Source organism: Scyliorhinus canicula, chromosome 8, assembly GCF_902713615.1.
Source record: "Scyliorhinus canicula chromosome 8, sScyCan1.1, whole genome shotgun sequence".
Classification (NCBI taxonomy): Eukaryota; Metazoa; Chordata; class Chondrichthyes; order Carcharhiniformes; family Scyliorhinidae; genus Scyliorhinus; species Scyliorhinus canicula.
In genome coordinates, this window is record NC_052153.1 from 144,097,829 (window position 1) to 144,125,277 (window position 27,449).

General features: G+C 47.7%; 1 protein-coding gene across 3 annotated transcripts in view; it reads right to left on the bottom strand.

Annotated features, from left to right (window-relative positions):
- Positions 1 to 668: 668 nt before the first annotated feature.
- xrcc4 (X-ray repair complementing defective repair in Chinese hamster cells 4) overlaps positions 669 to 27,449 on the bottom strand; it is a 581,072-nt gene continuing 554,291 nt past the window's right edge. For all 3 annotated transcript variants that reach the window (XM_038805363.1, XM_038805362.1, XM_038805365.1), the window contains one exon: positions 669 to 1,851. In XM_038805363.1, the coding sequence (XP_038661291.1) occupies positions 1,737 to 1,851 (115 nt within the window). In that variant the 3' untranslated portion in view covers positions 669 to 1,736. The remainder of the gene's footprint in view (positions 1,852 to 27,449) is intronic.

The window sequence follows — 27,449 nt, forward strand, 5'->3', positions numbered from 1 at the left end:
TGCTTAAAGATTAGTACTTATCATTATTCAAATTCAGTGAGTAACTCATGCAACTATAAAAATGAGAGAGATGCTATCCTCTGCTGTATCCTTCAATTCCCGTAATTTGTGTCCTTTGGATGAGAAAAGGTTTTTTGAGAATACATTTCAGGACTAAATGATGGTGGTAAAATGAGCAACGACTCTCAGCTACTACTCTTAGTTATCATAGCATCATTTAGTACCTACTACAAGAACACTGGCCACCTTCAACTTAACAAAGAATAGTGCTCTTCTACCTAATAGCATGGTAAAATTACAATAACTGTAGTGAGTTATATTTCAGAATGGGGGAGACAAAAGCTTTGTTCCTATATAACATGATCACTTTGGTCTATTACTTGAGTCTCTTTGTTATGTCCTCCTGTCATATAATGCAAGTTGTGAACATAACTATGTATTCCTGATCATAGTTCTGCCGCCATGAGATTGAAACAGAGGATGCATCTCTATTATACATCAATTAGACTGCCATGAAAACTGGACAGCCCGGCCTACAGGTAAATCCTGCTAGCAAAGCAATAAAATGGGGACCTGTAAGAGCACATTAGCCAATACCTATACACCATCTTGTGCATCTAGAAATTACTGTTGGTGATATTAAAGAACGAAAGCTTAAACGTTTGTCATAAATTTCCACTATTTATTACAGACATTATTATTTATTTTGAGTGATTTAATTTCCCCGCCAAAATACCAGACAAAAAGTTACAAAAGCAAGTGTATTTTTACTGCATTAGCAACAGCCATTTCTATTCTTGCATAATTTGTTGCTTCCTGACATTACTGACAGTGTTTTGTTAGGAATTACAGCGACCTGGATATCCTCTAAATGTCAACATTGGGATATTGAGAGTTTGAGGTGGCCAGGTGCAGAGCCACTGATTAAAGGCCCGCTTCAATGCTGTAAGACTTCATCTTAGTTAAAATAAAAGCAGAAAACCAGTCCTCATCCCTCACATCTCATCCATACCATCTCATTCCTCCATGTCAAACTATGCCCTCCCCACCCACTCCCCAGGAACCCTCATGCGCCCTATGGCAAACCATGGTCCTTCCCTCACCCCCATGCCAAGCTATTTCCATGCTCATTGACCCAGTATATAGTGTTTAGAACGAATGAACTCAATAGTGATAATGGGATGGAATCAGAATATGCCCATCATTTTTAAAGAGATCCCAAGTTATCCCAATTCAGCAAAAATCCAGGGCTTTTTCTTTTAATTGTATCCAACTCATTTTCACTTGTATTTGGGGAACATGCAGTGGTACTGCAACTAACTACAATATGAAGAGAATATTCTTAAAAGGCGCAGTTAAAAAATCATATAGAACACAGTAGAAAGGTTTGAGATGCATGGATTTTCCTGATTTCAAAATGTTCCTTCCCCTTCTATATGGGTACAGGAAAAGAAGAAAGTGCACTCATGAGGGCAATATTGCAGGAGAACTGAAAGCACTGTCAAGCATCAACAAGAGATTACATTGTTAAACAATCTAAGTGTTAAAGGTAACCGCGTTAAACAGATGTTACCCGTGACTAAAGTTACACATGTAGATTTGTGCATGTGGTTTCTATAATAAAAATTCTTACATCACTAATTGTATTTCATTGAATGATAGCATTACAAGATACACTATGCACGTTTTTATTGTTCTCCATGCATATCATACTTTTTAAACATATAAATGAAAGTTTAAATATTATCAAAGAGGTCATCTGGCTCAACAGTGTTGGGTAAGGTTTTCAGTGATTGTTCCTCCTCAGCTTGATTATGGATTATTGATGATACAGAGCTCACTGGGCACGATCTGCAGAGTAATAATAAAGGAAATAAATTAGGAGATAGAAATTGAACCATTGACTTTGATTGAAAAATAACTGGATCTCTTAAATTGTGAGGATAATAATCTCTAGTATTGTTACTGAAAATTCTAACAGCAATCATTATAAAATATGGTACAGAAAGGATCCCTAAAGAGGCCATTACTTCTTTAAGCTGAAGGCTCAATTGTTCCTTTAGCTTTTTCATGCATTTGATGAAGTCCACTGTTGAATTAACAGCTCTACTGGAAAACTTAACATCATTTGCATTCAACAGGGTTCATTTGCACTCATTTGATTCCTATTGTGCTCAAAAGTAATAATTTAACATCAATTGCATTTAAATAATAATATTTTTATTAGTTTCACAGGTAGGCTTACTTTTTTAAAATAAATTTAGATTACCCAATTATTTTTTCCAATTAAGGGGCAATTTAGCATGGCCAATCCACCTAGCCTGCACATCTTTCGGTTGTGGGGGCGGAACCCACGCAGACACGGGGAGAATGTGCAAACTCCACACGGACAGTGACTCAGAGCCGGGATCGAACCTGGGACCTCAGCGCCGTGAGGCAGCTGTGCTAATCACTAGGCCACCATGTGGCCCTCAGGTAGGCTTACTTTAACACTGCAATGAAGTTACTGTGAAAATTCCCAAGTCGCCACACTCCGGTGCCTGTTTGGGTACCCAGAGGAAGAATTCAGAATGTACAATTACCTAACAAGCATGTCTTTCGGGACTTGTGGGAGGAAACCGGAGCACCCGGAGGAAACGCACGGAGACATGGGGAGAACGTGCAGACTCTGCACAGATAGTGACCCAAGCTGGGAATTGAACCCGGGTCCCTGGCGCTGTGAAGCAACAATGCTAACCACTGTGCTACCGTGGTATTAGCTACGAGCCACTATTTGATATCAATTACACTCATAGCAATCATTCGGTCACTATTTGACATCAAATGCACTCAGCATAGATCAGTTAAGCTATCATTTAACGTGGTATTACTGCAACAGCCATTGATGTCATCAATTGCTCCAAACCAAACAATTGTGATTAGCAGCATCAAATAAGCATTCAGACACCAAAACTGATCAATGAGTTTATTTTCAATAATTCGGAATCTCTATAGCTTCAAACATCATGGACGGAATTCTCCAACCCCCCCCGCAGAGTCGGGGAATCGCCCGGGGCCTTCGTAAATCCCGCTCCCACCGTGGCCGGAATTCTCGGCCACCTGGGAATCGGCGAGAGCGGGAATCGCAACCCGCCGGTCAGTGGGCCCCACGCGCCAATCGGTGGGCCCCCCGCGCCGATTCTCCGGCCCGCGATGGGCCGAAGTCCTGCCACTGTCAAGCCTCTCCCGCTGACGTGGTTTAAACAACCACTGTGCCGGTGGGAGCAGGCAGCGCGAGCGGGCCCTGGGGTCCTGGGGGGGCGCGGGGCGATCGGACCCCGGGGGGTACCCCCACGGCGGCCTGGCCTGCGATCGGGGCCCACCAATTGGTGGGCGGGCCTGTGCCGTGGGGGCACTCTTTTTCTTCCGCCGCCGCCACGGCCTCCACCATGGCGGAGGCGGAAGAGACCCCTCCATCGCGCATTCGCCGGTGGTGATGTCAGCGGCCTCTGACGCTCTGGCGCATGCGCGGACTCAAGCTGACCGGCGAAGGCCTTTCGGCGAGCCCCGACATCGGTCGGCGAGGTGCCAAAGGCCATTGGCGCCAGTCGGCGGAGCGGGAGCCACTCTGTCTCGGGCCTAGCCCCTAAAGATGCGGAGAATTCCGCATCTTTGGGGAGGCCCGACGCTGGAGTAGTTGGAGCCACTCCGCCAAGCCGGGACCCCCCGCCCCGCCATGTAGGGGAGAATACCACCCCATAAAACTGAGCTAACCTCAGAAAATGCAGACTCTGTTTGGAGGAGGCATTTTTATGTTTTTCTTTTTAACTTATAGCTTCTGCAGCACAACCTTCCCCGTCGCTCACCATGTTCACTACCTCCCTCCTCCCAAAGCAATTTTCTTCCCCATCACTAACCTGCCAAAAAATGCTCACCGCGCCAAGCAATATTCTTATACCTAATCTGCTTATACCTAAGCAATATTCTTCGACTTTCCCCCAATCCCCCCCCCACCCCAGAGCAATTTTCTTCAGCCACTATTTGATATCAATTGCACTTAAAGCAATCATTCAGCCATTATTTGACAGATAGTACCAAATTTTCAAAAGTCACACCTTTTAGGTGGGGTGAACCAACATAAGGCAGTATTAGGTCATTTGATTTAAAGCTTGATTAAAGAGGTGGGCCGGGATTATCCCCTATCCGGCGGGGCAGGTGGTCCCGGCATGTTGGGGTGGCGTGAACCACTCCGGCGTTGGGCTGCCCCAAAGGTGTGGAAGTCTCCGCACCTTTAGGGGCCAAGCCCTCACATTGAGGGGCTAGGCCCGTGCTGGCGTGGACGGCCTTTGGCGCCACGCCAGCCGGGGCCGAAAGAACTTCGCCGGCTGCCGTATGTCCGCGCATGTGCCAGAGCATCAGCGGCTGCTGACGTCATACCGCCGCATGCGCAGGGGAGGGGGTCACTTCAGCCTCCGCCATGGTGAAGACCATGGCGAAGGCGGAAGGAAAAGAGTGCCCCCACGCCACAGGCCCATCCGCCAATCGGTGGACCCCGATCACGGGCCAGGCCACCGTGGGGGCACCCCCCGGGGCCAGATCGCCCTTGGAAAGAGCACCGCACCCAAGCCCACACCTCCACTCTATCCCCATAACCCAGTAACCCCACCAAATCTTTTTGGATACTAAGGGCAATTTATCATGGCCAATCCACCTAACCTGCAGAATTTTAGACTGTGGGAGGAAATCGGAGCACCCGGAGGAAACCCAAGGAGACAAGGGGAAAATGTGCAGATTCCGCACAGACAGTGACCCAAGTCGGAAATCAAACCTGGAACCCTGGAGCTGTGAAACAACTGTGCTAACCACTGTACTACTAAGATTCAGGAAAATCAGACAGTGCAGGCTTCTGACCCTTACTTAACACTGTGTTGCAACCCAGAAGTGGGAAAAATGCTTGGCTGGGTGTCTGCAATGGATTACTGGTTATGCTGGCTGCGGACCTCAAAACTCCCAGCAGCAGTTGGAAGCCAGCGTTCGGGAGTTCAAATTTGAGAAATCTGTGTGGCTATTTCATGGCGGGAATGGAATCTCAGGTGCAACCATTTATCAGTGGCAGCCGTTATCCCCCTACCCCATACCCCCTCCCTCACTTCTCCAAACCCTCTCCCCCTCCCTCACTCGTCCCGTCCACCTGAACCCCCACCCCACCCTCCCTCTACCCCATTCCTCCACTTCCCCAGTAGGAAAACACTGATTGTGTGGGATTGAGAGAGAAAGAGTGTGTGTGTGCGTGTCTGCACTAGAATTGTCTGTATATCCTGGCTTTTAGAACTGTACAGCACAGAACAGGCCCTTCGGCCCTCGATGTTGTGCCGAGCAATGATCACCCTACTCAAACTCACATATCCACCATATACCCGTAACCCCTTAACCTTACTTTTTAGGACACTACGGGCAATTTAGCATGGCCAATCCACCTAACCCGCACATCATTGGACTGTGGGAGGAAACCGGAGCACCCGGAGGAAACCCACGCACACACGGGGAGGACGTGCAGACTCCGCACAGACAGTGACCCAGCCGGGAACCTTCCTGAAGAATGAGCAAATCCTGACAGTTGTCTCCATCCAGGGAGATGCCACCTGGCATTGTAATGCAATTGGCTACTGGAAGAGTTCAAGGGGCAGTCACCACTGAAGTAGGAGTACTCAGGAATGTCCTACCAGCTCGCTGGGAGAGAGAAGCACATTCTGCAGGTAAATTCCTCAGCCTCGCTCTGAGGCAAGGCCAGCTAGGTCCATTTTAAACCAGAATTCCCTCAGAAAGAACAATGTATTCTGCTTTTTAACATATAAAATTATGAAGGGAATAGATAGCATAGATGCGGGGAGGTTGTTTCCACTGGCGGATGAAAGCAGAACTAGGGGGCATAGCCTCAAAATAAGGGGATGTAGATTTAGGACTGAGTTTAGGAGGAACTTCTTCACCCAAAGGAATTCCCTGCCCAGTGAAGCAGTTGAGGCTCCTTCATTAAATGTTTTCAAGATAAAGATAGATAGTTTTTTGAAGAATAAAGGAGTAAAGGGTTATGGTGTTCAGGCGGGAAAGTGGAGCTAAGTCCACAAAAGATCAACCATGATCTCATTGAATGGCAGAGCAGGCTCGAAGGGCCAGATGGCCTACTCCTGCTCCTAGTTCTTATGTTCTTTTCAATTAATGTGTTATCGGAAGAAGGAGTGAGTGAATCAATGCAATGGCCTCTATTATAGAATCCCAGCACCAGAGGTACGACGTCTTTAGGCTTCTGAATCAATAAGTATTTTACAAGGATCACGACTTTGCTCATGTAAAGCCAAATTCTCTGAGAATATAGAGATTTCTTTCGACCCCAGAGATTTCATCAATTACTTAATTTATCATATTGAAGCATAATCACAATACCTAAAATTAGTTACGTATATTATGAAACAATGGTAACTGGTCAGATATTAGGGTGTGTTACCTTCTTCAATAGATAACATAGCAGGGAAAAGATAGTTGTGGGTGAATTTCCTTCCATAGTCAACATATTAGAAAGTAATGGATTTAATCAGTAATGATACCTGATTTCCATATGGAAACCATAGAATTTCACAACACAGTGCAAGGGATTTGGCATATCATTGCCACTGCACAGCACTCAGAAAGAACAATTCACATAGTCCTATTTCGCATTCTCCTCTTTTTAAAATTGCAGATATGACACTGATGGAGTCAATTCCTGCCACTGTTTCTGATGTCAACATTTCATGCCATAACAACTCCTCAATTCATATCAAGAGTCATTGTATCATCATATTTTATTTGGTTGAGAAAATTATTGCTGCAGACAACCTGGTGCTGCCGTAAGAATGGATTCAATTTTCAGGTACAGAGAAATATTTCAAAATGGAGATTGGGGTGTGTTGGTTGTTTGACATAAATTGTAAAAAAGAAAAATAAAGTAATTTACACAAATAGTCAGATAGTTGTGGCGATATGCATCACTGTAAATACACAAGGGGTAAATGTAAGTACACGTAGACTAGCTAGACACTAGGGGGAGCAACGGAGACATGACACACAGACATTCAACCAATAGGTCAGTAAGATAGGACACGACCAATGGGCATTCATGACACACACACAGGTGACACTACCACAGGAGGGCATTACACCAACCCATATAAAAGGATACAGCACACATGATCTTCCTCTTTCCAGTGGAGACACTCAGGGTGGAATTCTCCCAAAGGCCCGACGCCGTTGTGAAACCCGGAGAGGTTCATGACGGTGTCGGAGGGCTCTCCTGGTCCCCTATTCTCCCCCGCCGGGGGGCTAGGAGGGCCGTGCTGGGAAACCCAGCTGCGGGGCCTTTTTGCTGGTGTCAAGGCCCGGCACGCCGAGAATGACGCGGCCGTCGTGCCTAATGACGTCAGCCGGCATACGCAAGTTGGCCGGCTCCAACCCGTGCATGCGCGGTTGCTGTCTTCCCCTCCGCCGCCCCGCAAGACGTAGCGGCTTGATCTTGCGAAGCGGCGGAGGTGAAAGAGTGCGTCCCATTGAGACGCCGGTCCGACGATCGGTGGGCACCGATCGCGGCCCTGTCCCCTCCCGAGCACGGTCGTGGTGCTCAGTCCCCTCTAGGCCCCCCACAAGCCCCAAACGGGCATCTCACGCCGTGTTCACGACGGCAGCGACCAGGTGTGGTTGCCGCCGTCGTGAAACGGTCGCGAACGGCAGGCCGCTCGGCCCATCCGGGTCGGAGAATTGCGGGCCGCCGTGAAAAACGGCGAGTGGAGATTCTCCGAGCGGCATGTTGCAAAACGCGACGTGCCATTTTGGGGGGGGGGGGCTGGGAGAATCGCGGGAGGTGCGAGAGCGGACCTCCCGCGATTCTCCCACCCGGCGTGAGGAGCGGGGAATTCCGCCCTCAGTGTGTACACAGGGTTGATTTGAAACACATCACACCCACCACGAGGATTGTAGCAGACTGGTTCGTCATTCTGAGTAGCTCTAGCAGGATTAACGGGAGAGTCGAATCCAAGTAGCAGAATTGTTAATAGTTTAAATTAAAATGTGAAAGCTATCTCCAAGTCTGAATCTTCCTTTGTCAGAGTACCCACCAAGGAAGCAGCTTATGCTACGTCAAGAGCATAACAAAACAATAGTAGCCTCAATAATCAGGGGTGGGGTGGAAGAGAGAGTGTGTTTGAGGGGTGGGTTTCAGCATTCAGATCAAAGGAGGGGCCGGAGGGGAGAGGGAAGCAAAAATGAAGGTGAGCACAGGGCCCCATGAACTGTAAATCTATCTCTGGGGTGTAGAGTTTGGAGGCTGGAGGGATGGGGAAGAAATTGGACATGGGTGGGATAAAAAGGGAGAGTTGGAGGCTGGAGGGAGAGGGGAAGCTTTTTCCAGAGGGAGGGTGGGCTGCGGTAGTGAGTTTGCATATGGGTCGGTTGGAGGAGAAGGCTTTGGTGGCTGGAGGGGGAGAGCAGAGACTGGGGTGAAGGAGAGAGGTGGGAAAGTTTAGACTCTGATACCAGAGGTGGAGTTGGGGGAGAGTTTGGACCCTGAGAAATGGTGGGGATGGAGGGGCAGGGGGTAGTGGAGGAGGAGGAGGAGCAGCAGGGCAAAGTGTGCAGGGGTTTGGGTGGGTGGATGCAAAGAAGCAGATCCCGTGACTAAAATGTATTAAAAACTGCTGGGGATCAGGTGCTGTTCTTAACGATTCACTATATAGCGGAACTTTGAGGGCTAAATGAAAAATAATTAGTTAATTTCCTTGTATTTTTCAATGCAATTGGTGAGCGTATTTGATATCTTTGAACATGCTGGATTGCTTTGAGCATGCTGTGGATAGCTTTGAGCATGGTGCAGATAGCATGCTGGGATAGCTCTGAGCACGTTAGGTAGCTTTGAATGTACTATATAATCAAATAGCTTTCAGCGTACTTTCAAATTTGATGCAAAATTTATTCCAAATTAGAACATTTAGAAAATCTCCTCCCTCCTGCCTCCAAATTTGCATTTGAGTACATTCAGCACACTTGAGTGCAAAAGTTATGTTAAAAAGTTTGGGTAGGAGAGTCAATTGGCACTGATGGACGAATAGCCTGCTGCAGCACACAAAAACATGACCACAAGTATCACATTGAAAGCTAAATGAGGTAACAGTGCATGGCTTTTCCAGCAGTTTCTGTTCTTATTATGGATAGATGGCTTGCTTTGCCAGCCGAGTAATTGGGAACAAACTCCAATTATTTCAGGCTGTCATGCTGGTTAGTCAGTGGCTGTGTGTTACCAGATGCTGAGACGAATACTTCAAGATTTCAAGGTGGTCGTTAGTGTGTCTTTTTTTAGCATTTCATCTCTACCTCTATTGTAAAAGCCAGACTGCAGCTCACCATAGATGACAGCTTTGGGAATTCTATAATCAGGTATGTGTCAAGACCAATGTAAATGTATATTTCTCTGTGGCCTCAATTCCAATTGCATTGCAGCTCTTCAGGGCATTAACAATGTATTTAATTATTTAAAAAAAAAACAAATTTAGAGTACCCAATTCTTTTTTCCCAATTAAGAGGCAATAGAAGCTGAATATTTCCTAATTAAAAAAAAATACATTTGGAGTATCCAATTCTTTTTTTTCCCCAATTAAGAGGCGATTTAGCATGGCTGCCCTGCACATCTTTGGGTTGTGGGGGTGAGACCTACGCAGACAGGGGGAGAATGTGCAAACTCCACACGGACAGTCACCTGGGACCGGGATTGAACCCGGGTCCTCGGCGCCGTGAGGCAGCAGTGCTAACCACTGCGCTACCGTGCCGCCCCAACAATGTGCTTAATTTCTATTTGGTAAAGTGCAATGATTTAATTGAATAAATATAGGGCATGATTCTCCGGCCTCATTGTGCCCTCGCTCAAGCGAAACAAGGTTGGTGAACAGCAGGAGAGGCAGAAAACGAGACCCGCACCAGGCACCAAACAGTTTGCGATGCAACCAGCCCGCCCCCGTAGGAGAAATCGGGATCTCTCCATAGCGTAGTGAGAAAACAATTATCACCACTTAAGCCCTAGTTCCATACAATTAACGGGAGCCACCCCAAATCCAATGGCCTCCCATCACTCACTGGCCTCACAGCAGCAAGTGGTCATGCTGGCACCGATTAGTACTCCTTTTTAAAAACGTGTACCTGGCAGAAGGGCTTCTGTGGGGAGATTAGGAGGTGAGTAGCCATCTTTGCTCACAGGCAGAGTCCGGGGGCACTGGGCTTGCCACCTCAGTGCTCAGCAGGGAGGGACGGACGCTCGGCTGTGAGTGTGGGACCTCCGCAGTGGTGGGCCGCCATGGGAAGGGACGGTTGCTGGGGTGGCAATCGCCCACAGCATCACCTTGCTGGATTGTGTTTACCTATTCCAGGGGCAGCCCATGTCCCTGCCCATCTGGTCCACCGAGCACCCATAACTCTCACCAACTGCCGAGGCCTCTGGCTGCGCGGCTGAAGGCTTTGGTAATAGGAAATTGCCAATCGTGGTTAAGTGAGCACTTCACACAACCCAAGTGGATTCCTGTGGGTGAGTGGGCCATGGAGCATGTGGGAGTCATTGCCTTGCATCCCAATCACACTGTGATGCCTGGACACTGTGCCTGAACACTACAGGAGGTAACACTACACACGCAGCAGTCAACATCCGAACATCCAGGGGATGGGACACAGCTCCGGGGACACATTCATGGCTGGAGGGTGGGTGAGTGCCACGGGGAGGCGACCAGGGCCAGGTCAGGTTGTGAGCGGGTGTCCGGGGTACAGGGTCAGGGATCCGGTGAGGGGGTACCCGCTGCGGCTGGGTGTGCGTGAGTGCGTGGGCAGGGCATTTTGGGTGGGTGAGGGGGGGGAGAATCAATGGCGGATTGGAGGATCCCGTGATGGTAGCCACTGTCGTTTGTCATTCTAACACCCTCTCCCAATGCTTTACATATAATGAACGCTATGGCAGGGATATTGGATGCAGAACTTGTCCTAGTGGTGCTAGCCAGTCCGCGCAGCCAGATGCTGGAGACGGCACAGTGTCTGCAGATGCTCGAGACGCCGGCACACATGCCGGAATCTGCCCCACACCCTGAGGACCTGGCTGCCCATCAGGCCAAGGAGGAGGAGTCCCGCGACGGCCCTGGGTAGATAGGCTGGTCATTTGAACAGATGACAGACAGCGCGTGCCGCAGGAGGCTCCGCTCCAACAAGGAGACAGTGCAACATCTGTGTAATGTCACCGCGGACTTGGAACTACACGGAGGAGGACGACAGCTGCTCCCGGTGGCTGTCAAGGTCACCGGGGCCCTGAACGTTTACGCCTTGGGATCATTCCAGGGCTCGAGTGGGAATTTGTGTAGTATCTCGCAGGCCACAGCCCACAAGTTCATCCAACAGGTCACGGATGGCTGGCATGTCTGGGCGGAAAACTACATCAACTTTAACATGGACCACCTCAGCAAGATGCCTGGGCGGCGTGTTTCTCCGTCCCAGGTCCAGGGAGTAATAGATGCCATGCATGTCACCCTGCACTCGCCGGGCCACCTTGGGGTGCCCTACGTTAACTGAAAGGAGATCCACTCCCTGAACATAAAACTCGTGTGCGACCATCAGATGAAGATAATGTACGTGGAACAGTTACATCCTGGGGCAGTCGGTCATCCCCTGCCTCTTTGAGTACCACCCCAGGAATGCTGTTTGGCTCTTGGGGGGATAAGGGATACCCGCTGAGGACCTGGTTAATGATACCAGTACGGAGGCCGGTGACCGAAGCGGAGACTTGGTACCGCGAGGCCCTTGCAGCCACGCGGGCTGTGATTGAGGGGTGCATTGGACTGTTCAAGATGCAGTTCTGATGTCTTTACTGCTCCGGAGGTGCACTCCAGTACACCGCCTGGAGGGTAACCTGCTTTGTGGTGGTCTGCTATGCCCTTCACAAGCTCGCACAACAGTGGTGCGACAAGCTGGAGGTTGGTGATGTTCCATGTGGCCACCTCCGAGGAGGAGGATGACGATGAGGTGGCGACGGAACAGCAGGGGCTGGAGGATGAGGCCGGGGAGGAACCTCAGGTCCAGGCGGAGGCCGCAGGACAGGCGGCAGCAGCAAGCCCAGAGGGCCAGAGAGGCCCTCATACTCACCTGATTCACTTTGGACGTGGCCTGGTCCATCACCCCCCACTCCCATTTCCCACCCTCCCGGGGTATGTGTCACATCACTCCAGGATGCTGGGACTGTCGGCATTGTCAGCAGGTCACTATCGAGGGCAGGATGGTGATGGTAACCTGCAGAGAGCTGAGTGTTAATGCTCCTCAATCTATGCCATAGTCTGACTCCTGCCGGTCTGCTGAGTGCTCGCTCACACCCATCACCTGCACGCAGTGTGCCTGGGGAGGGGCGGGGCATGCTTGGAGAGATGAGCCAAGGGTTCGCAGGTCAGCCCGCATTGCGGAGGAAAGTGACAGAGACATCTTACTGTTTGTGCTCTACTCTCCAATTCCCCACTCTCCCTATGCTGCTGACGCCCCCACCCTGTTCCCCCCTCCCTCAGTGATCCTCGATGTACTCCTTCCTTGCGCTACCACATGTCTAGAGGTGTCCCCAGGATACATATCTGAGGTGGAGGCAGCCAGCTGCTTACCTCGTCCTGTGGCCTTTGATGTCCCGGCGAGCGTCCTCTGGGGCAGAGGGCACTGGCTCACTTGTTGACGTCACATGCACAGTCGTGCCGACCTGTCCCATGTGCTGGTTGCGAGACATGGCCTCATCAGATGGGTGGAACTTGGAGGAGCTGATGCCCTGGATCCCTACTCCATGGGACAGGTCTCGGTGGGCACTCAGCACCCCTCCTCCTGGGCGGTGCCCATAGGATCCTGAGGTTCACCTTGGGACAGAGGGGAAGCTGCTTGGAAGCCTGGCTGCCCGTGCATCATCTGTCTCTGCCAGCCCTGGCGGTTCCCCATGGTCCGCACCTCGGTGATACTCCTCAGTGACTTGGACATGCTCCGCAGTGCCTTGACCAAGCCCATCTGAGAGGGGCTTGCAGCACCTCATCAAGGCCAGCCTGATACTGGATAACATTCTCCAACGAGGTGGACATTTTGTCGAGACCCTCACCCATGGCCGTGACCAACAGCGCGACACCTTGGACACCTTCACGAATGGTGCCGACGTCGTGCATCAGGCTTTCCGCTGTGGTTGATACCCTAGTAGTGTTGGCGTCAGTGCCATGCATTGCCAGCGACATTTCCAACGCCCGTAGCCTCCAGAGTCTTCCAGCTGCTAGGGATCTGCTGAAGTGACGTTGACATCGCCCTGTGAATGACCCGGCTGCTCCTAATGTCTCCATCAGCTGCGGGAAATTCTCTTCCTCAGGCTCGGCATTACCGTGGCATCCTCAGAGCTCTCCTCTGAGGTGGTCACCTGGGAGACTGGAGAGGGTGCCAGTCGGGAGGGGCCATTCCCTTCGGCTGGATTACCTGTGACAGAATGGATATAGTAGTCAGTGGGAGGGATGGGTCAGTCAGTAAGGCAATAACAACTCACGATTGACAGGTCCTCCGGGTGGAGCACAGTGGTTCCTCACCTCTGGGGTGCCCACCAGCCTCCGCGTTGGTGATCGCCCTGTCCTCGGCCACACCGGTCATCTCCAGGGCATGGCTAATCAACTGGTGAGCCTTCATTTGTGGCGAGAAGCCTTTGAGGCCTCATTAAGTGGACCAATTAATATTGAATAGCGTTGCCGGCCTCATTGGGCCGGGCGCCGGGACTCTCGCGGCAATTCCCGCTCACTACCACACTTAGAAATCTTTCTGGAGAATCGCGGTAATAGTTTATCATGGAAATATGACAATACTGAAATGCACCATACTTCATTTATATTATAGTTTGTATATATACACACACACAGTTAGATTTATTAATATGATCTGTGATGCATCAAACTATTTACAAGATTGCTTTTTTCTATCATTTAAACAAATGTCTGCTTATGTAGATGACTATTGTCCATAATGACAAACAATAATTTTAATTAGTAAGAGAACCCAATAAGTTGCAATTATGAAGCTGAATGTTACAAGCATGGTTGTTGCTATACTCGTTGCAAAATAAAGTGATTTGTAACACCTTAATATGGACTATCATGCAAGATTGGGAGATGAGCATATATTATAAAGTATTGAATACTTAAAAAAGGGCAGAGTGTGGATGCATAGAAAGACACAAAAAATTGTGCGTTGCTTACTTCATGGAGAAAATATACCTTTAACTAACATACCAGACTACTAATCACCAATGTTAAATCAATGAAGAACTACACCAGAGGAGACAAGCTCGATGAGCCACTTGGTCAAATAGAGACTGTGAATTCACCTATAAACTTTCAAGTCTTGTGTTCACAATCCAGATGTTCCTTGTAGCTGGAGGCTAAAGAATGTAATCAGCGTTGTGTACTTTCAGAAGTTCAAAGTTACTTTTTAAAATGGTAAAATTACATAGACCACTTTGGGCTCACAATTTCAAACTTGCAAATGACCTCCAATGTTAGCAACATTCTTGACTTAGATCGCTGTCAAATTCAGAGACAACAGGAAAAAATATTTTCTACCACTGTGACTTCCAGAAATATATTTGCGGTACTGTTAACTGATACTTGGAAAGCATTTAATAATAAAGGGAAAATTCGCCCCCACAACCCAAAGATGTGCTGGTTAGGTGGATTGGCCATGGTAAATTGCCCGTTAATTGGAAAAAATGAATTGGGTAGACTAAATTTTAAAAATAATAATAAAGTGAACATTTACGACTAAAGATAATTCATTCCAAACAACATGTATCCTTCCCCATGAAGGTACTTGATTTTCTTATGATTGAAATTATACCTTCATTGTTACTATTTGTTAATTTAAGTCAAAATGTAAAACTAAGGATTGTCTATTAAACAATTGTACTTCCATTTAGAAAGACTAAGGGGCGAATTCTCCACCAGCAGGATTCTCCGTTTGCTAGTTGGGCGCAACCCCCTCCCCCGCGGGTTTCCCAGTGGAGTGGGGTGGCCACCATGGGAAATTCCATTGGCTGGCGGTGGGAACGGAGAATCCCGCTGCCAGTGGCTGGGAAGGTGGAAAATTTACCCCTAAATTTGAATCTTAACCCCCATCAGCCAGATATATTTATTACTGGGTTACTAGAGGGAGCATCTGTTTAATGAAATTATTGCTGTGTTCCTAACTCAGTGCACCTTGGGCCATCCTTGCACACCATTAAATGACAATTGCCCTTACAACTGCCTTGATTGGCTATTGCCATGAATTAGCAGATAGCTCATTCAGGAGACAAGCAACATGCCTCAGTTTGATTTCTCATGCCCCACGCCCTCACCAAATCCTATCATGTGAATGACAGTTAATGACTCCGAGGAAACTAAGCACAGGACAATAAATACTTGTTGGTGCCATCCTCACCCCAGGAACAACAACAATTTGCACCTTTATAGAAACTATGACATAAAAAATCCCAAAATGCTTTGCGGAGAGGGCTGTGGCCAGAAAAATAAAGAGATAGTGGGAGGGAGATCAAAGGTTTGAGCAAAGAGGTAGATTTCCATCACATTTGGGGGCGACATGGTGGCACAGTAGTTAGCACTGCTGCCTCACAGCGCCAGGGTCCTGGATTCAATTCCAACCTTGGGTAACCGTCTTTGTGGAGTCTGCACATTCTATCCGTATCTGAATGGAGTGTTTTCTCCAGGTGCTCTGGTTTCCTCCCACGGTCCAAAGAGTTGCAGGTTAGGTTGTTTGCCCTGAGCGTCCAAAAATGTTAGTTGGGGTTACGGGGGTAGGATGGGGGCTTAGGTGGGGTGCTCTTTTGGAGGGTCGGTGCAGACTCGAAGGGCTGAATGATCTCCTTCTGCACGTAGGGATTCTATGACTCCTATGATTTGGCCTATTGATCGTAAGGGTATGGAGTTTGAGGCCAGGCTGCAAATGATGGCTTTCACCTTCTCCAAATGTCTAATTGGAGGAAACTAAAGTTTATCCAAGAGTGGTTGTCAGATAAACAGTGCAATAACATGGACAGTGGAAGAAACATAGAAAATAGAAGCAGCAGGAGGCCATTCAGCCCTTCGAACCTGCTCTGCCATTCATATGGGTGGCACAGTAGCAGTCGTTAGCACTGTTGCTTTACAGCGCCAGGGTCCAAGGTTCGATTCCTGGCTTGGGTCACTGTTTGTGCGGAGTCTGCATGTTCTCCTTGTGTCTGCATGGGTTTCCTCCGGGTGATCCGATTTCCTCCCATGAGTCCCGAACGACGTGCTTGTTAGGTAATTTGTACATTCCGAATTTTCCCTCTGCACCCGAACAGGTGCCGGAATGTGGCAACTTGGGGCTTTTCACAGTAACTTGTGACGATAAAGATTATAATATATTATTATACATTAGAAATAGGGAGACCCCCCCCCCACAAGGACCCCTAAATAGGGAGATACCCCCACAGGGACCCCCTAAATAGGGAGACCCCCCACAGGGACCCCCTAAAGAGAGTGACCCCCATAGGGACTCCTCCAAAGACCACCTAACTAAAGAAACCCCCCAGAGACCCCTAACTAAATGACCCCCCTGCCCCACAGGAGCCCCCTAATTAAAGGCACCCCCCGTCCAGAAAAGAGACCCCTGTCTGGAAGCTAGAGAGGTGCAGATAGGGCAGTGAAAAAATGACACTCATTTGGAAGCACTACGATGTCCATTCAAAGATCAAAGAAAGGAACAGGCCCTTCGGCATTCCAAGCCTGCATCGACCATGCTGCCCTTCTAACCCAAAACCTTCTACACATCTGGAGATTATATCCCTCTATTCCCATCCTATTCATGTATTTGTCAAGAAGCCCTTAAACGCCACCATTGTACTTGCTTACACCACCTCCTCCGGCAGCAAGTTCCGGCACCCACTACCCTCTGTGGAAAAATCTTCCCTCGCACATCTGCTCTCAACTTTGCCCCTTGCACCTTAAACCTATGTCCCCTAGAAATTGACTCTTCCACCCTGAGAAAAAGCTTCTGACTATCCACTCTGTCCATGCCCCTCATAATTTTGTAGATCTATCAGGTCATCCCTCAACCTCCGTCGTTCCAGTGAGAACAAACCAAGTTTCTCTAACCTCTCCTCATAGCTAATGCCCTCCATACCAGGCTTTATCCTGGTAAACTTCTTCTGTACCCTCTCCAAAGTCTTCACATCCTTCTGGTAGTGTAGCAACCAGAATTCAACACTATAGGCTGGATTCCCCATGCCGTCGTGAAAACTGGCCTTTTACGCCAGACAAACTGGCGTCAAAAGGTCACATATTCACAGCCCTGCAGAAGGCTAGTAGGGAGCTGTCGTGAATCTCGCAGATCCAGCTGCAGATAGGTTCCCCGCACTTTCGGATCAGAGGCCGCCCATGCACACAGGGTGATACTTGGGGAGTACGCTGCTTTTCGGGAGCCGGAAATCGAGAATCCGGCGCTGGTACCGATTCCATGCATGGAACTGGATTCTCCGTGATTCTCCGGATCTTCCTATTTAAGGGTGTAATAGAATCACTACAGTGCAGAAGGAGGCCATTCAGCCCATTGGGTTTGCACGACCCTCTGAAAGGGTACCCTATCTAGTGTGATGCCCCCGTCCTATAGCCTTAACCCAGTAACCCCACCTAACCTAACACCCTGTGGGGGCTCCTTTGGTTAAGAGTCTCTGTGGCGGGTGGGGGTGGGGAGGTGGTGTGCAGAGAGGGAGGATCTGTTCAGGATGTGTGGGCAGGTAGTGCATGGAATGGATTTTGGGGGCAACTCTTTAGAATTTACCTCCTTGGCCCACAACGAGGTCCACCTTGTTAAATTCAAGCTTGGTAATACCTGTAATGATCCACGCCCACGTGATTCCCAGCCTGGAGGACCAGAAAACTGCGAGGTCCAGGAGACTCTGGTGACGGGCCCCCTAAGTGGATGCAAATGGCTCATTAGGACCCATTTGCATCTTCTCACTGGTGTGCGGTGAGACCACTAGTCCTGCCGCCAGCGGGGGGTAAGGAGGATAGTGGTCAGTTAGGCACCCGGTGCGTACCTCGGTTTCGGCTGGATGCCCAAGTTTCGACCCAATTGCGATCCACGGTGCCAGCGTCACAGGGCAGAGACCCCAGGCCATTGTCTTTTTATGTTTTTTCCAATAAAATTGATCAACTCACATTTCTTCACATTTTACATCATCTGCCAACTGCCCAACAATCGCACCAACTAATCTATAATCTTTTGAAGTTCTACACTATCCCCCTCACAGTTCACAATCTATCCAAGTTTTCTATCATCTTCAAATTTTGAAATTACATCCTGTACATCAAGCTCCAGCTCATTATTACATATCAGGAAAACCAAGGGTTCCAACATTGATCCCTGGGAAACTCCAATACAAACCTTCCTCCAGCCAGAAAAAAACATCCATGAACCACTATTCTTTTTTTCCTGTAACTCAGCCAATTTCAATTCCATGTTGCTACTGTACCTTTAATTCCATGATCTACAAGTCTACATGACTCACAAGCCTATTGTGTGGCACTGTGTCAAATGACTTTTGCAAGTCAATATACCCCACATCAATAGCATTGTCCTCATTAACCTTCTCTGTCACCTCTTTAATAAACTCCAGCAAGTTAATTAAACACTATTTTCTTTTATTTCATTAAACTGCATGGTTTCTTCCATTAAACTGCATGGGCTGGAATATCCATTTGGGAAACTGTCTCCACGCCAGCGTGAGAATGGTGGGGCTGATTCTCCGCTCCCACGCCGGGTGGGAGAATCGCGGGAGGGCCGCTCTGGCAACCCCCGCGATTCTCCCACCCCCACCAAAATGCTAGGAGAATTGCGGGCAGCTGTTTTTCACGGCGACCCGCGATTCTCCGACCCGGATGGGCCGAGCGGCCTGCCGTTCCCGACCGGTTCACACCGGCGGCAACCACACCTGGTTGCTGCTGGCGTGAACATGGCGCCAAAAGCTGTCTGGTGGCTTGTGGGGGGCGGAGAGGGGAGTGAGCACCATGACCGTGCTCGGGAGGGGACTGCCCGCGATTGGTGCCCACCGATCGTCGGGCCGGCGTCTCAAAGGGATGCACTCTTTCCCCTCCGCCGCCCCGCAAGATCAAGCTGCCATGTCTTGCGGGGCAGCGGAGGGGAAGACGGCAACCGCGCATGCGTGGGTTGGAGCCATCAGCCGTCGTGACGTCAGCCATGTATGCGCCGGTTGGAGCAGGCCAACCTGCGCATGCGCGGCTGACGTCATTAGGTGCGCCGGCCGCATCATTCTCGGCGCGCCGGGCATTGACGCCAGCGACAAGGCCCCGCGGCCGAGATTTATGGCCTGGCCCTCCTACCCCCCCCCCCGGGGGTTGGGGCGGAGGAGAATAGGGGGCAAGGAGCGGCCTCTCCTCTCTGGGTTTCACGACGGCGTCGGGCCTTGCGGATAATTCCGCTTGTGGTGTTTTATGACAGGAAAACCGATCCCCTGCTCCGGGAAGGGGCTAGCAGCCAGGCAGCGTAGAGCGGCGTACTCCTCGAGTTTGGTGCTTTTCAGGGGCCAGAGCACTGCCGACACCAATTCTGTCGTCATTGAGGATTCTCCGTCCCCTCGCCGAAAGCGATTTTGGCGTCGGGGATCGGAGAATCCAGCCCCATTTGTCCATAAATGGGTGACCTCCAAACAAAATAATGCTTTATACAATAATCAAAGAACATAAGATATAGGAACAGGAATAGGCCGCTTGGTGGCTCGAGCCTGCTTCACCATTCAAGAGGATCATGGCTGATCCTACATTCCTCACATCCATTTTCCTGCCCTATCCCTGTAACTCTTGTATCTTGTTTTCGTGATACATAATAATGAGCTGGACCTTGGTATACAGGATGCAATTTCAAAACTGCCTCATGGAGGTCAGAGAAGATTCACTAGGATGAACCCCAATATGGATGGATAGTCTTTCGAGCAAAGGTTAAACAAGTTGGGACTCCAGTGATTGGAATTTAGAAGAATGAGAACATTGAAACATATCGGATTCTTAAGGGGCTAGACAGGGTAAATGCTGAGAGGATGCTTCCCTTCATTGGAAAGTCTTCGATCAGAGGGCATAGCCTCCAAATAAACAAGTGCAAATTTAAGATTGAGATGAGGAGGAGTTTCTTCTATCAGAGGGTTGAGAGTCTTTGGAACTCATTGTCACAAAGAGCTGTGGGGCAGAGTGTTTGTGTATACTTGAGGCGGAGGTAGAAAGATTCTTGATCAGTACGAGAGTCAAGAGTTACGGGGATAGGGCAGGAAAATGGATGTGAGGAATGTTGGATCAGCCATGATCCTATTGAATGGTGAAGCAGGCTCGAACGGCTTATTCCTGTCCCAATATCTTATGTTCTTTGGTTATTGTACAAAGCGTTATTTTGTTTGGAGGTCACCCGAATTCCCGATTAATTATAGAAACAGAGGATAACTACTGTTTTTATTTTGTCATTAATAATAGTCTTATTCAACATAGTAAAAGCCTTTAAAACCTATTTGACAGGTAAGTAAGGTATTTTCTGTGGGTTCTAGCACTGAAAAATAGTTTATAGTTTGGCAACGTATATTTTTAAGTTTCCAAATTTCTCCAATAGTTCTGGAATATAAGACCATAAGACAAAGGAGCAGAATTATGCCACTCGGTCCATCGGGTCTGCTTTGCCATTCAATCCTGGCTGATATTTTCTCATCCCCATTCTCCTGCCTTCTCCCCATAACCCCTGATCCCCTTATTAATCAAGAACCTATCTATCTCTGACACTCAGCGATTTGGTCTCCACAACCTTCTGCGGCAAAGAGTTCCACAGGTTCACCACCATCTGGCTGAAGAAATTCCTCCTCATCTCTGTTTTAAAGTATCGTCCCTTTAGTCTGAGATGGTGTCCTCTGGTTCTAGTTTTTCCTACAAGTGGAAACATCCTCTCCACATCCATTCTATCCAGACCTCGCAGTATCCTGTATGTTTCAATAAGATCCCCTCTCATCCTTCTGAACTCCAACGAGTACAGACCCAGAGTCCTCAACCGTTCCTGATATGACAAGTTCTTCATTCCAGGGATCATTCTTGTGAACCTCCTCTGGACCCTTTCTAAGGCCAGTACATCCTTCCTTGGATACGGGTCCCAAAATTGCTCACAATACTCCAATAGAGTTTGTTACTTTACAAATGTTAACACACCTAAACAAGTTAGGACCTTCTGAATGGATCACTGGGTGATGAAGAGTACTGCAGAATTTGAAGTTTTTTGGTTTAGTTACCTGATTGTGAGGTGTTGGTTGGCCATAACTGGGTCAAGGATGATGGTTGACCTGTACCCTGGCTAAAATTAGAGAAAATAAGCTGCTTTCCTGTTCTCATTGCTATTTTGTCCACACATGCAATGAAACTGCAGGTCACCCAAAACCCTAACCTGCAGCAAGCAAAGCGCCCCCATCATGTCAGTCTCACGGACCAATATTGGCTCCTGGATCCCAAATTCCCATACTTTAGAACTTTTCTCCTTCTGTTTAAATAACATTGTGGTCTCACTCCTCTTTATCACCATAACCTCCTCCTGTTCTATAAGCCCCTCCTCCCCCACCACTTTGACCTCTTCATTCCTCTGACTCTGGCTCTTGTGACCTCCCTCCACTCTGGCTCAACATTGGTAGCTGTGCCGTACGCCTCTTATGTACTACTCTCTGGAACTCACTTCACTCCCTCCCAGAACCCACCCTGTCCCCAAACTCTCCATTCTTCCTCCTCTCTCTCTCCCCCCCCCCCCCCCCCCCCCCCCCATAAACCATTCTCTATCTTGTTCTTCTTTTGTCCAGCCTTCTAATTTCCCCTCCTTTGGCTCAGCAGGCATTTTCCCAATGCTTTTGAACATTATTCTGAATGAAATGTGCTTTAGAAATGCAAGTTGTTCTTAATTATTATCAATGTCCACATTCTCCCCGTGTTTGTGTGGGTTTCACCCCCACAACCCAAAAGATGTGCAGACTAGGTGGATTGACCATGCTAAATTGCCCCTTAATTGGAAACAATTAATTTGTACTCAAAATTTATTTTTTTAAAATCATTGTCATCCAATGATGCAATTTGAAAAGTATGTGTTAGGTGACTTCAGTTTAGAACAGGATTGTGCGGTCTGTGGTCATTCTGTTCACGCATGCAGCCTGGTCTGCCTCACACACAGAACTGGACTTAAATCAATTTTTTATGGATTTCTTTGCTACTTTTAAGCTTTAAATGTGATATTGGCTAAAGATGTGTTAAAAGAATGTTTTGCGCCTCGTTTTTCCAATATTTTCTGATATTTTCTAGAATATTATCACTATCGTTCCCCATGTATTCATAATATTTTGTAAATATGACAAAACAATTACATGAGGTTTATCACTAATTATATCTTGATGATAAAGTGAAGGAAGGAGCGAGAAGAGGTGCTCTAATGGGAACCTAAACTAGTACTGTGATTTAAGGTGCACTTACTGTTGACTATTTGAAAAATAACCCAGAGAACGATACAGTAGAGAAACAGGTAACTGAGCCAATCAAGTCTGTGCCAATAGTTTTCTCTTTGTGTCACGTAGTCTAATTCCATGTTGCTCCTTTGTCCCTGTAACCCTTCATTCTCTTCTTTGCAAGCAAATTTCTAACAACTAGTTAAAGCTTGTAGCCTGTCCTTCAAAATCCACATTCTGACCATCCTCTGTGCACAGATATTTTCCTAACTTTTAACTCTTAAGGTTATTTTATATTGTTCCTTCTATTTACCATTTTGCACAGCGATGGAACAATCATCTATTAGTTCCGTTATCTAATTTTCCATTGTCTTGAAGATCTGTCAGCTTACTTATTAGCCTTCTAAAGTTTCTTCATAACTATAATCCTTAACTTCTCCAATTGATCAAGCACCATCACAGCATCCAACCTTTTCTTAAAAACATTCCAGGATATTTACCTAAGCTCCCCTGCCTGAGACTCATCCCATGGCAAGGCTTTGTGGCTGGTCGCTCCACGGTGGATGTGGCGAGCCAGTCGGATACCCATTGACTTTGGTAAGGCTGGAGGATCCTGCCGGTGGGTGGGACCGTAAAATCCAGACCCATGTGTTGACACGAAGATCTTCTTAAATTAGTCCAAAACTTTCCTTTTTGCTATTTGAACAAGGATCACCTTATCCTATTTTATGATTTAAGTTTGAAGTGCATTTCCATACCCCTGTATTTATTGTTATGTGTAGGAGATAATGGCCGGGATTCTCTCCTACCCAGACGGGCGGGGGGTTCCGGCGTAGCGGAGTGGCGCCAACCACTCCCGCGCCGGAGTGGTTGGCACCATGCCGACTGGTGCCAAAACCGGCGCCAATGGCCTTTGACGCCGGCCGGCCGGCGTCGGGCTGGCTGAAAGGCCTTCGCCGGTTCGCGCATGCGCCGGTGCGTCAGCGGCCGCTGACGTCACCACCGGCGCATGCGCGGTAGGGGGGTTCTCTTCCACCTCCGCCATGGTTGAGGCCGTGGCGGCGGTGGAAGAAAAAGAGTGCCCCCGATCGGCGCGGCCCGATTCCCGCCCCCGCTTATTCTTAGGTGGCGGAGAACGGGATTTACGCCGGCCCGGGGCGATTCTCCAACCCTGTGGGGGGTTGGAGAATTTCACCCAATGTATGAGCATGGATATAGCATTGGTTCGTTAACAGGAAACAGAGAGTAGACATAAATAAATAGTTTTTGGGTTTGCAAGCTGTGACAGGCATGAATGCTGGGGACTTGATAATTTACAACTTATATCAATAACTTGGATGAAGAGACCAAATGTACGGTTGCTAAATTTGTTGATGATAAAAAGATGAATTGGAAAGTAAATTTTGAAGAGGACATAAGGAGTCTTTAATGGGACACAGATAGGTTTCAAAATATGGCAGATGGGACTAGAATGTGGGAAAATGTGACCTTTAAATGGAGTGTCGAGGGATCTGGGTGTCCGGATATATTTTTAAAAATTGACTCATGGAATGTGGGCATCGCTCAGTAGGCCAGCATTTATTGCTCATCCCTAACTGCACTTGAGAAGGTGGTGGTGAGCTGCCTTCATGAACTGCTGCAGTCCATGTGCTATGGTTATACCACAGTGCTATTAGTGAGGGAGCTCCAGGATTTTAACCCAGTGACTGTGAAGGAATGCTGATATATTTCATGAATTACAGACGTTAGTATACAAGTACAGCAAGTAATTTAATGCAAGGGCATTACCTTTGCATTACATTTCTGCAGCAGTACAGAGCATTGGTGAGACCACATCTAGAGTACTGTGTACAAGGGCAGCACGGTGGCGCAGTGGTTAGCACTGCTGCCGCACGGCACCAAGGTGTCAGGTTTGATCCCAGTTCTGGGTCACTGTCCATGTGGGATTTGCACATTCTTCCCGTGTTTGCGTGGGTTTCGTCCCCACAATCCAAAGATGCGTAGAGTAGGTGGATTGGCCACACTAAATTGCCCCTTAATTGGAAAAAATGAATTGGGTACTCTAAAATTATTTAAGAAAAAGAATACTGTGCACAATTTGATCTCCTTGTTTCAGAAAATATATAAATGCATTATAACCAGTTCATAGAAAGTTCACTTGATTGATACCTATGATTGGGGCGAAGGTGGTTATCTTACGAGGAAAGGTTGCACAAGCTGGGCCTCTAGCCATTGGAGTTTAGAAGATTGAGAGATGAGCTTTTTGAAACACACAAGATCCTGAGATGATTTGAGAGGGTGGACCCTGAAAGAATGTTTCCACTTGTGGGGAGACTAGAACCGGGGGCACTGTTTAGAAAGTTAGCAGGAGTTAAAGGTTATCAGGGGCGATGAAACGTGGCGTTTTGGCCACAATCAGATCAGCCGTGATCTTACTGAACAGCGCAGAGCTGGCTCGAGGGGCCAAATGGCCTACTCCTAATTCGTATGAGAATCCTTCTCAGCCATGGGTTCTCTATTATTAATTCATAATCTGGTTTTACGCTCTTACGCTTAAATTTAACCTGTTTCTCCTTTATCCCCTGAGACAAATATGTCTTTTAAATTAACCAAATACTCCACCTCATTCTTATTTTTCACTCAGTTAAACATGTTGCTTATAAAATAAGAGCAGAAGTAATATAGGCAAACAATCAATAAGAGGAAGATATGAATCTGGCTGTGTTAGCAAGTGTGTGTGGAGGTGGGGGGAGGGGGGAAGAGACAAATTTAAACATATCAGTGAGTAAAAATAATGTACCTAAATTGCTGACAATGAAAAGGACTAGCATTTTTGAGGATTCCCATTATTATTCTGTTTTAGCTGCTGCTATCACTTGCCTCAGTATATTTTCAGATGCGATCCACTCAGGCAAGGTGTGGGGAAACAAAAAGAGAAAACTGTTCATTTGATAATATAAGGTTGCTTATTTTCTGTAGATTGATTGAAATTTACATTCTGTATTTCACCTACTTCTAATCTAAAGGGTAAAGGCCCTCACTCTCTCCTTTTTTTTTTCTACTAACTTCCATAATTTCCTTCAAATGCACGGACTTGTTGTTGGGCATGGTTCTATGCACACCAGTTACCGTCTGGTACAATATTCAAATGGTAAATCTACGAGAAGCCTGGACAAGGAAGGTTGATTATCTGTGGAAAACCGGGGTCGGAGGGAGAGAGGAGAAAAATCTACTCCACAATCAAACTGTTTTATCTGACACATCCTCACTTCCAGCAGGGATTATTACATAGCAATTAGGGGCAGGAATTCTGACCAGCTTTTTCATTCTATAAAGGGACTCTGAAGATAATTGTAGCAACCTGAAAACTATACTGCTGCTCTGGTTGAGATCAACTAGTTGAGCATAGATTTGACATAACACCAGATTAAAGATAGACCTTGCTGGTGAGTACAACTCAGCTATCACTTGTCAACTATCTTAGTACTCTTGCCTCACGGCGCCGAGGTCCCAGGTTCGATCCCGGCTCTGGGTCATTGTCCGTGTGGAGTTTGCACATTCTCCCCGTGTTTGCATGGGTTTCGCCCCCACAACCCAAAACTGTGCAAGGTAGGTGGATTGGACACGTTAAATTGCCCCTTAATTGGAAAAAATGAATTGGGTACTCTAAATTTATTAAAAATAAAATAAAAAACTATCTTAGTACTCGGGGACCCTGTGGAAATTGCATAATCAGAGCTTGTAATAATGTTGATGGCAGGATACTAAAAACGTATTTCAGATGCAAACTTCCAGCTTGATTTGATAATGACTTTTGATAAACACTGAGGCAAGCACGTGGTGAATATTGCAAGAAATGCAGGAAGAATGGAAATCCTCAAGAAAGTTCAGCCCTATTGTGTTAGTAATCTGAGTGTGATACAGTTTGGGCGGGTTTCTCCGGCGGCACGTCATCAGGATTCTCTGTTTCGCCGGCTGATCAATGGGGTTTCCCATTGTGGGGCAGCCCCACGCCGTCGGGAAACCCATCGGCTGCCGGCAAAACTGAGCATCCCGACGGTGGAGAATTCAGCCCTTTATACGTGACCAAGTTTACATCAGATCCTTCACTCGGTTAAAATCCATGAACTCCCTTCATAACAGTATAACTGCACCACACAGACTGAACCACACAGTGGTTTAAAATGGTGGTCATTAAAGGCCAGTTAGGGATTGGCAACACATGCTGGCTCAGTTGAGGAAGGAGCTGTGCTCTGAAAGCGAGTGATTCGAAACAAACCTATTGGACTTTAAACTGGTGTAAGACTTCTTACTGGATTCCCAAAGAGGAGGGACCCAATCTCCTCTCCCCCCCCCCCCCCCCCCCCCCCCCCCCGCCATTAGACTGTATGCATAGCTTTCTTCCTCCGATAGTTGCATACCTTAAGTTTCCACTTAAGAGCCTCACTTAGGCTCTGGGCAGGAAGGCTGATTTATTGGTCCTGCCTTTGTTTTAATTGGGGGCAGCAGGGAAGGTGAGGGGTGCGCCATCCATAGTCTTCTCACTCAATTATATGGCACTCCACCTCAACTCTCTGACCTCTTCTGGAAGGTGGAGAAATGGGAGACATAAAATTCTGCTTGTAGAATTAAATTCTAGGCACCACAATTTAGGAATGAATGCCAAGGCCTTGGAGAAGGAACAGAAGAGATTTATTAGAATGATGTCAGGATGAGGATTTTCAATTATGCATAAAGATTGGAGAAGCCAAGGTGATCAAGAAGCAGCATAGCTGCCTGTAGGTGTTGTTTTTTTAAGTTAAAGAAGTTAGAGAGAGGGTGTCTCTACCTTAGGATGCCTCTCCCTCACTCAGCCAAAAAGGCAGTCTGTTGCTTCTTTAATGAGCAGCTC